This window comes from Trifolium pratense, linkage group LG2 (assembly GCF_020283565.1).
Source record: "Trifolium pratense cultivar HEN17-A07 linkage group LG2, ARS_RC_1.1, whole genome shotgun sequence".
Lineage (NCBI taxonomy): Eukaryota > Viridiplantae > Streptophyta > Magnoliopsida > Fabales > Fabaceae > Trifolium > Trifolium pratense.
The window spans coordinates 51,777,793-51,793,649 of record NC_060060.1 but is presented as its reverse complement, the minus strand read 5'-3'; the positions used below and the strand labels follow the sequence as shown (position 1 = coordinate 51,793,649).

The 15,857-nt window shown below is 34.2% G+C and overlaps 2 protein-coding genes across 3 annotated transcripts; one reads left to right on the top strand and one right to left on the bottom strand.

Moving 5' to 3' along the window:
- The first annotated feature begins 558 nt into the window (after positions 1–558).
- Positions 559–3,088, top strand: LOC123909064 (nuclear transport factor 2A-like). The gene is made up of 2 exons (XM_045959840.1): positions 559–967; positions 2,826–3,088. Exons 1-2 carry the CDS (start codon positions 671–673, stop codon positions 2,898–2,900), a joined length of 372 nt encoding a protein of 123 aa, XP_045815796.1. The 5' UTR covers positions 559–670; the 3' UTR covers positions 2,901–3,088.
- A 498-nt stretch (positions 3,089–3,586) lies between these two features.
- Positions 3,587–4,885, bottom strand: LOC123909063 (putative uncharacterized protein DDB_G0289963). 2 transcript variants are annotated; one of them, XM_045959839.1, is made up of 2 exons: positions 4,522–4,885; positions 3,587–4,382 (listed from the first exon to the last, which is right to left on the bottom strand). In XM_045959839.1, the coding sequence occupies exons 1-2, from the start codon at positions 4,681–4,683 to the stop codon at positions 3,912–3,914; spliced, it is 633 nt and encodes a 210-aa protein (XP_045815795.1). In that variant the 5' UTR covers positions 4,684–4,885; the 3' UTR covers positions 3,587–3,911. The 2 variants fall into 2 exon arrangements, with proteins under 2 accessions (XP_045815795.1, XP_045815794.1); XM_045959838.1 differs by having other exon boundaries at positions 3,587–4,385; positions 4,522–4,832.
- Between the last annotated feature and the right edge of the window lie 10,972 nt (positions 4,886–15,857).

The following is a 15,857-nucleotide window of genomic DNA, read 5'->3' as shown; positions in this document are numbered from 1 at the left end:
ACTTTTTAGTCTACTAATTATAATTAATGAATACTCCATCCGATATAAAATATAAACAAATATTGTGTGCTTCTTAAAAAAAAATTGTGTAATATTTGCTTATATTTAAAAATTAAAATAGAGATAATATATTTTTTGGTAGAAAAATAGAGATAATAATATTGTTAAAAAAAAAAGAATTTTTTTTACTAAATGATAATAAAATTATAGTAATGCAGGGACCGAAGTTTGAACTCCATTACTTCTACTAATTTTTTATTTTATTTTTATGCACACTATTTTAACTTAAAAAGTGAAATTGTAGTCGATAGGTTAATTTACAAAAAAAAATGATAGTAATAAAAAAAAAGTAATAATCTCAATTAACCATTTTATAAAAAAAAAACTCAAATAACAAATTGTTTTTTTGACGAATCTCAAATAACAATTTATTTATTTATTTAAGTTTTGAGTCATAAAAAAAGTAGTACTAATAATCTCAATTAACCATTCTATAAGGAAAAAAAAAAAACTCAAATAACAATTTATTTATTTATTTAAGAAAGAATCACCCGACATTTATCAGGGCGTCTTTATAATAAGGGGAAGCGAAGCGAGAGAGACTGCGTGAGAACCAAGCACACACAAAACAACACACCTTTACGGCGGCGGCGATTGAACCAGATAATCCATGGATCCAGACGCTTTAGCAAAGGCATTCGTTGGGCACTACTACACCACCTTCGACACCAATCGTCCTGGTCTTGCTAATCTCTATCAGGAAGGTTCTATGCTTACATTCGAAGGTCAGAAGATTCAAGGTTCTCAGAACATTGTTGCAAAACTCACCTCTCTCCCTTTTCAACAGTGCCATCATGCTATCACTACCGTTGATTGTCAGCCTTCTGGTGTTAACGCTGGCATGCTTGTTTTCGTCAGCGGTAATCTCCAACTCGCCGGCGAACAACATGCTCTTAAGTTCAGTCAGGTAGGGTTTTCTTTTCTTCAATCACGTTTCGGTTATTTTAGGGTTTTAATTTTGTTATTAATAATGTTTGTGATATTTAGGTTTTTGGTAATTTAGTTATAATTAGTTTTGACTCGATGGATCTCTGTTTTATCAAATCTTAATTTTATATGTTATTACTTGATTGATCACGGTCGCATAATTTGATTTATTTTTTGATCTTGTTTTGTTTCTTTTTTCCCAAAGGACTCTGTTGATGTTTTTGCATGATTGTTGTTGGATCTCAATATTTTGTAATCTATAAACACGGACTCCCACACGGACACATATACATCAACGCTGTTAATGGAAAAAAAAGAAAGAAAAATAGGACACTGTCACTGCCATGTATATATATATATGTAATAGTTTTGTGTCCTGGTTTGACACCGACACGACACTGGTACATATAATTACATTGAGTTATGTTATTTTTTCAAATTATTATCAGCATTGTCGTGTCAATGCCTATGTTGTGTCCGGTGCCTGTGTAGGTGTCTGTGCTTTGTTGAATTTGATTGATGAATGCTTTTAGACTTTTTTTTGTGTACTTTTTATTTGAGTGAATATCCAATTTGTTACATGAATTTTGCTTGGTATTAATCAGGTTTGTCCCTTTGTTGGATTTATTATCAAATGCATCATAGTCATTGTTCACTCAGTTCTAAATGCATTTCTAATACTGCCAACTTAATATGTGATTGTTGTCTTTGCGAATACCAACAGAGAGACAGACATATCTGATTAACCTTTTGTAATTTTAGTGATCAGTTTGGAATGTTGTCGATGTAGAGGATTATGTTGATAACAATCCTATATTTTTAGGGACTAAATTGAGTATTTACTTATTATTAGGATGGATTTGGCTTGAGTAAATGAAGTTGACTTCTAAGTGTAAATTGAACTTTGATGAACATTTATTTTCCATGTAGATTCTCTCTGTATCAATGTTGTTTTCTCTAGGTATTGGTTACTTGATGTTGTTGAATATTTATTGGGTGGGGTTGGGGGATGTGTTTGTGGACCTGTTTTTGTTAAATTACTCTCAAAATCTCAATGGCACCATGTCTAGAATAATGTCTAGAATAAATGTGCTCTCTATGTTTTAATTTGCTCACCAATCTAATGCTAATATGCACCTTGCGGTCAATATTTCTTGGGTAGGCATGTGTTTCCTTAGTACTTCACTCATATTTCAGAACCATCCTACTTGTATTTGAAATATATTCAAATCTAAATAGCATATCTACATATGCATGTGCCTATGGAAGAGACCATCCCTTTTATCACAAAACAAGTGAATGCCTAATTTCAGAACTTATCAATGCACCACCCATATAGACGGGCTATGGGGTAATAAAAAATGATACACATAATTGAATTCTTATTTGGAATATGGCTCTAATGCCATCTCTAGACATCAAATTCTGAGATTGTGTTAGAGAAGAACATGGTTTAAGTAGGAAGGTAAAATAATGACATTTAACCACTGCACAAACAACCAGTTGCTAGGAAAAAATGGCGGGCAATGTGCATTAGGGTTACTGCTAATTCATTATTAGATTGAATTTTCTAATTTTAGAGTTTTTTATTTTCTGTATGGATAATGGCCTTCCTTGTAATCATAGAGATGGACCAAATAATAGTAATAGAGATTAAGGTGGTCTTTAATTTCACACACCAGTTATTAGTGTCGAGATAGAATCAGGATTGTTATAGAGGGCATCAATATCATTTGTTCCATGCTCTATTATATCTTCTCATACTATTAATTACCTTATTTCTGTTCTCATTCTTATACATTATGAGTGAACTGAACAATTTTTTTTTCTGTTTGCAGATGTTCCATTTGATACCAACCCCACAAGGAAGCTATTATGTGTTGAATGACGTATTCCGTTTGAACTATGCATGAAGAAGATAGACCATGGAATATATAAGTTTGCCTACAACTGTTTGTTTTGCTTCAGACATTTGAAATTAAAAATGGGCTCTTTTGGTTTGTGTTAATTCTTAATTGTGCCTCCTGTTTAGATTTTATGTTTAAAACTCTTTGAAGGAAAAATTGTTAAAGATCAATGAACAATGGGTTGAAAATTTTAATATTCAGGCTCCAAACATCGCTTGCAATTTACATCTAAAAATTGCTTTATTCATGTTTTTATTGTTCTGGATGGAGTATTTGATTTCATTGATGGTTCAAATGCTGGTTTTCATTATGTATGGCCAGCACAAGGGTGCTAGCCACTCTAATAATTGTTTTCCTTCTGTTTTTCAAATATTGAAATGAAAAATTTATGCTCAGCGAGTCAGCGACAATTCAAATATAGAGGAGGTTTCAAATTGCCAACCTGAACTTGACTTTTTTTTTTCGTTTGTCAAGTAACATAGTAGTTAGAAATTCGACCCTTAAGGTGAATAAGTAGGGGTGTCTGGAATTTAAATCCCGGCCTCTACATATACAGACCAGCTGAGCTATGCTTATTAGAACGAACTTGTCATCTTAATTGCTGCAGTATAGGGTAGAATGAAGTGGAGTACAAAATAGATGTTATCCCTTTTTTTTTTATTACTTTTTCTCATTTGACTTTACACCACAAATTTAAATAATCCCTTATAAACCTATCATCAATCTTAGTTTTGGCTAGTGACAAAACTATTAGTCTATTACACCTTTATAGATGCTTTGCCCCTTACTGTTCATCCAGGAAAAAAAAACTATTACATGTATGTCTTTCTTGTGCTAACATCTACACCTTAAACAAAATAGATTATAGATTTCATAAACAAATGCTACAAAAAAAACCAACCAATATCTATTAACACAAACACTCCCTGATAGGCAATACCCTCCTTAATTCACTTTTCTGTAGCACTTTCAAGTTCAACCAATTGTGAATGAATCAACCACTTAAATGACCAAGTTTCATTCCATTCCTTTATTTGGTACATCCATGCTGGTCATATCTGGAATCTTAATGGAAGTAGGAATAGGAAGAGATGTAGATTCATTGTTTTCTTTGTCATCAGCAGCATCCTTGCCATTGAAGTCAGAGACTCTCTCTTTCACATCTTTCACTGTATCTTTAACCATATTCCCAAAGGATCTAAATGGATGATTTATTCCCTCTTTCACTTTCCAAACAAGTGAAACTTCTGATAGTTGCCAAGCCACAGTGAGAACAATCATTGCTGAAAGAAGACAATGAGTCACAAAATTCTGTTTCTTCACCTTTTTCACCTCTTTGATTATCTCATCATCATTATTTTCACTTCCCTTGCTTACTCCATCATCCACAGCTTCACTTTCTTTTTCCTCATTTACAGCACCCACAGGCTCTGATGAATTAGATTCATCATATTGATTAACTGTTTCATCTTTTTTGGACAATTCCAACTGCTAATAAATTAGATTAGATTCAACAAAATGAACATAATTAAAAGTTGAAACAAATTTCACAAAGAAAAACATCACATGACATGTTATCATATACATATATACTATTGACATGTAAATTAATAATGTTGCAAAATACCTCGGAGGCAGAGAGTAGTTGGGAGAGAACAAGTTGGTATTCAGTTTCGTGGTCTTTAAGGTTATGATTATGATTATTATTATTATTATTGTCACTTTTTTTGTCGTGAATATGTTTCTGAATTGCAAGATCTATGAGTTGAAACCTCCTATCTTGCTCCATGGCCTCTGGAGACAGATGTTTGTTTACACTTTGTTCTCAACCATGCAAACCACCGCCAAAAGCTGTATTTTATTATTGGATAAAAAACAACCACAAAAGAGACGTGTCTTCATGGCCTTTGGAATTGGTTTGTTGTTATATGCCACTTTCTTCCACTTTCTTCTTACATCCAACTTTTTTTAGTGGGAAAATGATCGATCGTGGCCCTCTCCATCGATATTATTGGCTTAAATTCAGTTTTGATCCTCTATTTTGAATTTTTTGAAGTTTTGGTTCCCCTATTTCAAAAACCAACTTTTTAGTCCTCATATTTTAGATTTTTTGTACTTTTGATCCCCCATTTCATTTTGAGTCAATTTTCATGATGTGGCAAATGACACATGGAAACTACACTTACATGTGACATTATTGTTTATTTTATTTCAATAAATCATTTTATTAAAATTTATTTTGATTAATAAAATATTAAATAAATAAATTAATTAAAAAGGATTAATCCCAAAAATCCCTAATTTTCCCAGATTTCTTCATCTACGATCATCATCTCGTCTCAAATCTAGATTTCTTCCTCATCCCATCTTCAAAATTAGGGAATGCTTTGTTAAGTTGGTTTCCCTTTAAGTCTGGAGTTTTATGCTATGAGGAAAGTTATAGAACAAATAAACTTGTACAGTAAATAAGTAATTTTTATTGATATTGGGAAACAATGAACGATTTCCTGATTGAAAAACATGGAAAAATTTCTTGTTCACATTAGTGAGATTTTTGGTTACGAGGAGTTAAGTGGAAGAAACATAGAAAGATTTTGGTGGGGTTGGTGATGAAGTTGAATAAATTTGAATTTTTTTTTTGTTGATAGACGAATAAATTTGGATTTGGAGATGAGAGGATGAACACAACTATGATGGTGAAGAATTCTAGGAAAATTATGGATTTTTGGGATTAATCTCTTTTAATTTATTTATTTAATATTTTCTTTTACTGTAATCAAAATAATTTTTATTAATATGATTTATTGAAATAAAATAAATAATAATGCCACGTGTAATTGTAGTGTCCATGTGTTATCTGACACATCATGAAAATTGACTCAAAATGAAGTGGGGACCAAAAGTACAAAAAATATAAAATAGGATGACCGAAAAGTTGATTTTTGAAATAGGGAGACCAAAACTTCAAAAAATTCAAAATAGGAAAATCAAAACTGTATTTAAACCATTATTATATTTTATTTTTTTTATGCAAAATTAGAGAGATGACTAGGATAATACATCAACATTTCAAAGTTGACATTCCAATATACTACCAATTTTCTACAATCTCTTCAAAATCGATAATTAGGCAAACAACAACGTTTTAAAGAAACTCTCTTTATAATAACTTGATAATTGATCCTATCAGACTAACTCATCAACAACATTTCTCAATTTACGAGGATTATTTTTTCTTTCATTTTAAATTTCCATAAATAATTAATTAAGTAAATATATTTGCATCACACGTGGCAAAATGTTATGTATACATGTCACACAAAAAAAAACTGATTCACTAACAACACTTGAAAGAGACGTGCATCAACTAGTGGAGAGTACATGGTTTTACATGTTAACCGACCGGAATGACTTATTCCTATTCCTAGGCTTATAACGGGGGAATAAAATTCACACCTTAAGGGGGCGTTTGTTTCAAGGTTGTTAATTTTACTCCCAGGAATCATATTCCCAGGAAATAATAATGGGAACTTTATTCCCAGGTATTTTAAAAAAAACATGTTTGGTTCATATTAACTATATTCCTAGGAATTACTAATAAAAGTGGGTAAAAAAGAAGTTATTGGAAGTTATTTAAAATGTATTCCCATTTTCATGGGAATTTTTCTTTCCCACCCATTTCCTTGGGAATAAATCATGGGAATAAGAGAAATTATTGGAAGTTATTTTATTCCAAGGAAACTTCATATCCAGGAATAATTTCATGTTAACCTTATAACAAACATGGGTATATTTATTCCAACCCATATATTCCCAGGAATATTATTCCTAACCTTGAAACAAACACCCCCTAAGGGAATAAAAATTTCCTGGGAATAATTATTTGTTACCAAATACTAGAATATATAGATATATTAGGATATAAATGTACTCAAAGCATATTAGGGGTGTGAATGGTTTGACTTTGGAAACCACACCACACCTAATTAATGGTTTTGGTTCTAAACTAAAATCATTTCATGACAAACCGGTTATTTTTTAAAACTAATTTGGATTTGGTTATTAACCGGATCGAAACCAATTTATAACCGATTTGTAATAAAATTTAGGTTATTCACATGATCCAATTTTAAATAGGTTTTTTACTTAAACTAATTTTTTTTATTAGTTGATTAAAAAAAATATTTATTAATTATTTTAAAAACATAATTTTTCATTAATTCTATGATTGAATTGGTTTATAATCAACCCACAAAGTTTTTTTTTCTAAACCCAAATTATTTTATACTTAGCCGAAAACTTATTTTTTATATTGTTTTAAAAATATTTTTTATTATTTAAAAAAAGAGTAATTTTTAAAATTAAAAAATCCGATTTTTAAATAAAAAAAAACTAATATTTATTATAGGAAAAAAAATTAAAATACTAAATTTTTGAAAAACTAAAATCATTAAAAACTGATTTTTTAATTATTTTAAAAAAAACTGATTTTTTTTAATTATTTTTAAAATTAAAATAGATACAATTTTGTTTATCTCAAAATACTGATTTTTTTAAAAACTAAAAACTGATTTTTTAATTATTTTCAAAATAAAATAATAATAAAATAGTATGGGTGGTTGGTGGTGGCTGGCCACCGGAGCACCACAGTCGGCCGCCGTGAAAGTCGTCGGAGGTCCGCCGTCCGCCGTCGTGCCGGTCGGAGCGCCGCCGTGCCGGCCACCGGTGGTCCGGCATTGACCAGCGTGTTGACCACCGGTCCTCCACCACCTCTTTTAATTAATTATTTTATTATATAATAAACAATTTAAAGAATTTTCAAAAATTGAAGATTGAGCCTGAATTAGCTATTAGGCCTGAATTTTCAAACCAATTCCAAACCAAATTACAAAATGTGGTTATGGTTTATAATTGGTGTTTTTTTATTGGAGTGGTGTGGTTTTTTTTTTTTTAATGGATTTTGCAAACCAAAATTGGATATGGATTGATTAGTAATTTGGTTAAGGATAACCAAATTTTTTGCACACCCCTAACTACCATTGCTGAGCTGTAAATAGTGTTGAGCTGACAATAGAGTTACAAGTTAATTAGATCTGAAGCCTATATATACAGGACTTCACTTTACCTTCATGTAACTTTGCAAAGAACAAATTATCAAATGAATAAATGATAATCACTTTATTCTTTCAATATGGTATCATTGATCCCGTAACCGAATCCGTTATAAGTTAGTTACGTTTCCGCTCCAGAAACTTTTTCTTCATCTTCTTCCATGGATGCTGAAGACGAAGCTCCATCAATGGAGGATCTATAACTCTCTCCATTACCAGCAACAAAGAAAGAGTCTACAAGATCTGGACTCACACACACTCTCTCACTATCAAACTGGATGAGAACAATTTCCTCTTATGGAGTCAACATGTTAATGGCGTCATCACCGCTCACAATCTACATCGATTCGTTGTCAATCCTCAGATTCCTCTGCAATTTGCGTCGATTGAAGATCGTGCAACAACAACCAACTCAGATGTGTATCAACAATGGCTTGTCAAAGACCAAACGCTATTCACCTGGCTTCTTTCAACACTTTCTGATGGAATTCTTCCACGCGTATTGAGTTGCAGACACGCACATGAGGTATGGGATAAGATCCTTAAATACTTCAATTCTGTTTTGAAATCGCGTGCTTGTCGATTACAATCTGAGCTTAAGAACACAAAGAAGCTCTCAAGATCTATGAACGAGTATCTACTTCATTTCAAATCGATTGTGAATTCGCTGGTTGCGGTTGGAGATATCGTCACCGAACAAGAACAAGTCGATTTGATTCTTGAAGGCTTACCGAAGGAATTCAATTCGTTTTTTATGATGATCTATAGTCGTTTTGACACACCGAAGGTTGAAGACGTTGAAGTGTTGTTGCTCCTTCAAGAGGTTCAGTTCGAGAAATGCAAGTAAGAGCTAAGCAATTCGAGTGTTTCTGCGAACGTTGCTCACACTGCTGCACGCGCGAATGACTCCAATTCAGAGACTGAAGGTCAAGAGCTCGGTATTGAACACTAGTATGCCTCAACTTCAAAGGGATGCGTGTTGAGGCAAAATCCATTTTAGTGTTTTAATGACAACAAACCTTATGGAATAAATGTTAAGTTTTATGAATGGTGATCTACTGATGTTTGCACTTGAGTTTTTGTTGAAAGATAGATATTATCAAGTGGACGAGCTAGAGGCTACTCACTTCAACAAGTGCATTTATATACTCAAACAATGAAAGAATTGGAGTATCATCAGATAATTACAACAGTAGTATCACAAGCTTCAAGAAGATTTTTAAAGACTGTTGTTTTGAATCATAAAAAGATTCATCGAAGGATCAAGCAAGAAAGTGAGTTTCATGGATAATTGTCTTCCTCATCACTCAAGGATCACAACAAGTATTGAATAATCAAGGAAGAATTTGAGGATCATAGTTGAAGAATCAGGATGGAAAAACCTGCATCACAAGCTACTCAAGAATATATTGATTTTATGTGACAAGGGTTACAATGAGTTTTTGAGTTATATGCTTTGAGGATTTACTACTACAATTAATATTAATGGGAATGATGCATTCATTGAGGATCTTCAAAACCTACTCAAAGTATCATTTTACTAAAGCTTCTCAAGATGTCAACGTTTGAGAATGATGGTCCATGAGTTTTTCAAAGGAGCTTATGCACAAGGAATAAAAGTTTTAATCATTCTCAATGATGAGCACTCTCATGCCTCCACTAAAGAATCTTAAAGATCATCAATGAGCAAGCAACCATGTGTGCAAAACATCAAAGAGGAATTGTGGGAAGTTTTGCAGCAGCAAGATTTCAAGTTAATTGATCAAGATCACGTGTCTCACTCCTTGAAGAAAATCTTGAATGCTGGTTCAAGAATGCTCTGAGAACATTCTACAGTTTATGCTTCATTCTCTCCAAGAACGAGCTTCATAGCAAAAGTACTTATTTCTTTAAGTCAACTCTGTTCAAGACAAAGAAGCACTTTTATCTTGGTTTTAACTCACAAGATCACAACAGTTTATGATCAATTAAGGCAAGGAATATTTGGGAGAAAAGTGACTTTCCCCTTTGGCCATAGTTAAGGATCAAGCATGTGCAACATGATAAATTCTCAAGGCAAGATCTCATCAGGTGTCTCAAGTGTGTTTAGACAAAGTTTACATAGACCAATGAGAATGGGACAACACATCTTCAACTCATAGTTGTCATGTACTTTCAATTTCATTATTAAATGAACATTCTCCAAAGAGATTAATTTTTAATCAAGAATGAAAGTACTTGGAAAGGACATCATGAACAGTTCCAAGAAGGACAATACAGCTGCTTCCTCTACATATTACAGCTGGTTTCTGTCATGCATCAAATCTGCTTCAAAAGAACAAAGTCATATATTACCCAGTCTGGAGAACACTCTGAGAACGATGCTGAGAATGACTGTCCTTTACATTTGAAGATGCAAACTCATCTACAGCTGGCCAAAACGTGTTTAAATGATTTGTAACGGCTATACTTGGTGGAAAAGCAATGGACAACTATCTACAACTCACTGCAAGCTGTCAATACTGGCTCTTTTATTTGAAAAGTTGAAGAACTGTCTGGAGAACATTCTGAGAAAGAACAGTCAGCACTTATCTCTTCAACAAATCATCATGAGCTGTCTTATTTGAAGAAACTAGCCGTTAGAGACTTCCTTTGGGACCAAGGAACTGAAGACACAACCTCAACTATAAATAGAAGACATTGGTGCCTTTGAAGAGCAAGAGTTGAAGCTACAAATCATCAATCACTTGTTTTTGTCTACAAGTCATGAAACTCTTCTTTTATCACTCACACTCAAGATCTACATTCTCATCATACTTCTGAGTTTAGAGTGTTTTTATTTGCTTCTCAAACTAACCTTTGAGTTTCTAAAAGCAAATAACTCAAGAGACCATTTTTCAACATAACCCATTTTTAAGTGGTTACATCTTTGTCTCTTTATTTAAATCTCTCTCACTCCAAACATTGTAATCTCAATACTAGGATCAGTATATCATTTGAGTGAACTGAGAGTTTTTTCCATTGTAACAAGCTTCTCAATTGTTTGAGTTTTTGTAAAAGCTTGAAGATCCAAACCATCATCATTTGTAAAAGATTGGCTCAAGTCAATACGTAACTATTGATTGAGTGACACCTTATAAAGTCTGGAGAACTTAGGTAGATCAAGTGAGTGAAGCTTGGAAGATTATGATCTTGGACTAGATCAAGGAAGAAGTGTAATTTGAGATCGGTAGTATCTCATAGTGGATAATCTCACAGGAGCGTGAGGACTGGAGTAGCCCATACTATTAGGGGGTGAACCAGGATAATTGTTTGTGTGTTGTTTCTCTTCCTTATTCTCTTTTATTTACTGTAAACACACATCACACAAAGCACTTCATTATATTTAATTTGAATTGTCACGCAGTAGAGAACGTTCCCAGAATAATCTATTTTATAGTAAAGAACGTTCTCAGACCAAGCTGTTCTATAATTCACTAACATTTATCCAAGTATACACTTGAGATCAATTTTGTAGAATGCAGGATTAATTTTTAAAAAGGGTCACAATTCAAACCCCCCCTTTCTTGTGACTATTTCTTCCACTTCAATGCGGTTGCGGCAAAGGCCGTGGTGGTGGTAGAGGTCGTGGCAAGAGTCAAGGATCACAACAAGGTAAAGTAACCTGCCAAATCTGTGTTAAACCTAATCATGATGCTAGTATTTGCTGGTATAGGGTTGATCCACAAGCTATGAAACAAAACAATAGGGGCTATCACGCTGAACCATCTCCCAGGCCTCAAAATTTCAATCCCTATGCTCGTCCTTCGGCTCACTTAGCTATCCCTTCTCACTTTTCTACTATGTCTGATGCTGAATCAAGCACAAGTGGAGCTTGGTATCCCGATTTCGATGCCTCACACCACCTCACCTACAATCCTACCAATTTGTCTTTCCGTACTCCATACAATGGTCATGAGCAAGTCCTAATGGGCAATGGCCAAGGTGTGTCTATTCACTCTTTAGGTCACTCTCAATTTAATTCTCCTAATTCACCTAATGTGCAGTTAACACTAAAACACCTATTAGATGTGCCTCACATCTCTAAGAATCTTTTATTTGTTAGTAAGTTTGCTCAAGATAACAATGTTATTTTTGAGTTTCATCCTTACCGTTGTTTTGTGAAATCTCAGGGTTCTAATCAGATCCTACTCGAAGGCACTGTAGGTGATGATGGTCTTTACCAGTTTCAACCTTTCAAGTTTCTTCCCTTTAGTGGAGCTAGCTCAGCTTTGAGTCAAGCTTATAGCACAAATAATCCTATCATGTGCACTAACACAACCTCTGTTATGCACCATGGTAAAGCAGCTAGCTTAGGTGTTTTCCCTAGTTTTACTGATTGTAATAAGCAAGCTTTAGTTATGCCTAAAACTTGTCATAGTCAAACTTTTCCTTTCAATAATCATGTTATTTGTAATAACAACAACTCAGTTGTAAGCAATAACAATGAATTTCAATTGTGGCATTTTCGATTGGGCCATGCCAATACTCATGCTATCAAAACTGTCTTAAACTTGTGTAATATTCCTGTTCTGATAGGAATACTCATTTTTCTTGGACTCACTGCTTTTTGGGTAAATCTCATAGACTTTATGCCCCACCTTCTACCACTGTTTACTCTAAACCTTTTGAAGTTATTCACTGTGACCTTTGGGGTCTTGCCCCATTTGTCTCTTACTATGGATACAATTACTATATCACCTTTGTTGACACATTCACCAAATACACCTGGATTTATTTTTTAAAAACTAAGGGTGATGCTCTCAAAGTTTTTAAGCAGTTTTTAGCACTTGTCCAGAACCAGTTTGAAGCCTCTATTAAGGCACTTCAATCCACATGTGAGACCCTATAACAAACAGAAATTTCAGTATCGGTCAAGTCCATGTGTGTACTTAGGGATCTCACCTCAGCACAAAGGCCATAAATGCCTTGATGCTTCTTGTAGAATTTATATCTCCAAAGATGCGGTTTTTCATGAGTCACAATACTCTTATCAGTCAATGTTTCCTTCCCCCTCCTCTCAAACATGTCCTAATTCTACCAGTTACCCTGCACAACTTCTATTTCCATCTCAATTAAATAATTTCTACTCTCCACCACCTGCTGATGTGACTCATTCATCTAGTCCAATGAGTCAACCTGCAACTCCTCAACCACACTCAAAGTCTGATTCCACCTCACACAATATCAACCCCATTATTCCCATGACCTCTCCTTCAACACCTCTTACTGTTGATCAAATAAATTCTGCCATAGCTCAAACCTTGCCTCGCACCTCACCCATGACAGTCCCTATTGACACAAGGTTCTCCATACCTCCTGTCATTTCTGATCACAATGATCATTCCATGATAACTAGAGCTAAAACTGGAAGCTTAAAACCCAAAGCTTTCTTGACTGAACTTTAGCCCCAAACTGTGAGATGTGCACTTAATGATCCTAAATGGATACAGGCCATGAAAGATGAGTATCAAGCTCTTATGAATAACAATACATGGACTCTTGTACCTCTGCCACCACACAAAAGAGCCATACGGTGTAAATGGATCTTTCGAGTCAAAGAAAATCCTGATGGCACAATTAATAAGTACAAAGCGAGATTGGTTGCCAAGGGCTTTCTTCAAACAACAAGATTTGATTTTACTGAGACTTTTTCTCCTGTCATCAAACCTGTTACCATACGCATCATACTCACTTTAGCTGTAACATTCAAGTGGCAAGTTCAACAAATTGATGTTAACAATGTGTTTTTAAATGGTGTGCTCCAAGAGGAGGTTTACATGACTCAACCAGTAGGGTTTGAGGCTTCAGATACATCACTTGTCTGCAAGCTTCATAAGTCCTTATATGGCCTAAAGCAGGCCCCACGCTTGGATTTATCAAGAGCAAGTGTGATCCACCCTTACTGATTCATAATCAAAATGGCACCTGCACTTATGTCTTGATATATGTTGATGACATATTAATCACATGATCAGCACTAAGCCTTATTAATGATCTCATCAACAAACTAAATGTACAATTTGCTCTCAAACGACTTGGTGAAGTTGATTACTTCTTAGGACCTGAGGTTCATCATCTACCATCTGGTGCTCTCTTATTAAATCAGACCAAATATGTGAGAGATTTGTTGTGCAAAGCAAATATGGAAGAATCTAAACCAGTTGGTTCACCCATGGTCAGCAGTTGTAGATTAAGCAAGTTTGGTACTGACTCCATGGCAGATCTTACGCTCTACAGATCCATTGTAGGTGCTCTCCAATATGCAACTCTGACACGTCCGGACATTGCCTTCAGTGTCAATAAGGTATGTCAATTCATGGCAAATCCCTTGGAATCACACTAGCTAGCTGTTAAACGCATCCTACGCTATCTCAAAGGCACTCTCAGCCATGGTCTGCTAATCAACCCCTCCACCACCAGTCCTCCATTCTCCCTCCGTGCTTATATGATGCTGACTGGGCGACAGATCATGATGACAGAAGGTCCACCTCCGGCTCATGTATTTACTTTGGCCCTAATCTTATCTCGTGGGGATCAAAGAAGCAACAATTGGTGGCTCAGTCAAGTACTGAAGCAGAATACCGAAGTATGGCCAACACAACTGCAGATCTATTGTGGATACAGTCCTTATTGAGTGAACTTCGGGTTCCTTTCCACACTCCTACACTGCTTTGTGATAACTTGAGTGTTGTATCACTATCACACAATCTGGTTCTTCACTCCAAAACCAAACACCTTGAATTGGATATTCATTTTGTTCGTGAGAAAGTAATTTCCAAACAACTCAATGTTCTGCATGTTCCAGCTTGTGATTAGTTGGCAGATCCACTTACTAAGCCTCTCTCTCCAACTAATTTTGCTTCTCTTCGTGCCAAATTTATAGATATATTAGGATATAAATGTACTCAAAGCAAGTTTATGTAGCTACCATTGCTGAGTTGTAAATAGTGCTGAGCTGACAATAAAGTTACAAGTCAATTAGATCTGAAGCCTATATATACATGACTTCACTTTACCTTCATGTAACTTTGCAAAGAACAAATTATCAAATGAATAAATGAGAATCATTTTATTCTTTCAATACCAAACATAGGTATTTTTCATTCCCACCTAAGATTCCCAGGAATAAATTTTTAGTCTCCGAAACAAACACCGTGTTATCCTTGCGTGAGAACCATGCGCAAAAATAACACGCACAAATTGATAAGACGCATGTTCAACTTCCATTGTTTGCGTGAAAATCTCGTTGGTGGATAATATGCTAGTGCCATCTTGAAGTCTGTCAAGATCCTAACAAACCTCTACGACTTAACTCACCCAAACATTTATTTATAAAAAATAAAATAACATTAGGCCATGCACTCAAATCATTATTTATCAAAAGTATCTTTTAATTACATGATGATTATAGTTATTTGACTAGTTATAATCCTATGCTTGAGTAAAAATTCCTCATCCATCATAGTTTGCTTTTGCTTTTTTGTTTTTATATAATTATTGATAAAGAATTCTTTATGCTATTATCTTTTTTTGAATGGCATCCTTTATGCTATTATCAGATCATCTATTAACAATTACTTTTTAATGTAATATATGATTGCCTGAATGTAGTTAGTGAAAGATTTGTACTAGTTGCTGCAACTAGATACTTCAAATGAGACCTAGCTCAACTGACAAAAAATGTCAAATTGTTAGGTCGGACGTCATGACCGAAATTTGAACCCGAGATCTCACAGTTATGTGAGTTTAATTTTAGTGGATTACCACCTCATCTAAGACATTTCAAATGAGATGAATACTTTGACAAGCAAGAACATATACATAAAGAAAG

Bases quoted from the DNA above. Each gene is read 5' to 3' on its own strand.
- LOC123909064 (XM_045959840.1), top strand. From the start codon at position 671: ATGGATCCAGACGCTTTAGCAAAGGCATTCGTTGGGCACTACTACACC. The intron at 968-2,825 runs GTAGGGTTTTCT...TTCTGTTTGCAG, and splicing joins ATGCTCTTAAGTTCAGTCAG to ATGTTCCATTTGATACCAAC.
- LOC123909063 (XM_045959838.1), bottom strand. From the start codon at position 4,683: ATGGAGCAAGATAGGAGGTTTCAACTCATAGATCTTGCAATTCAGAAA. The intron at 4,386-4,521 runs GTATTTTGCAAC...CTAATTTATTAG, and splicing joins AACTACTCTCTGCCTCCGAG to CAGTTGGAATTGTCCAAAAA.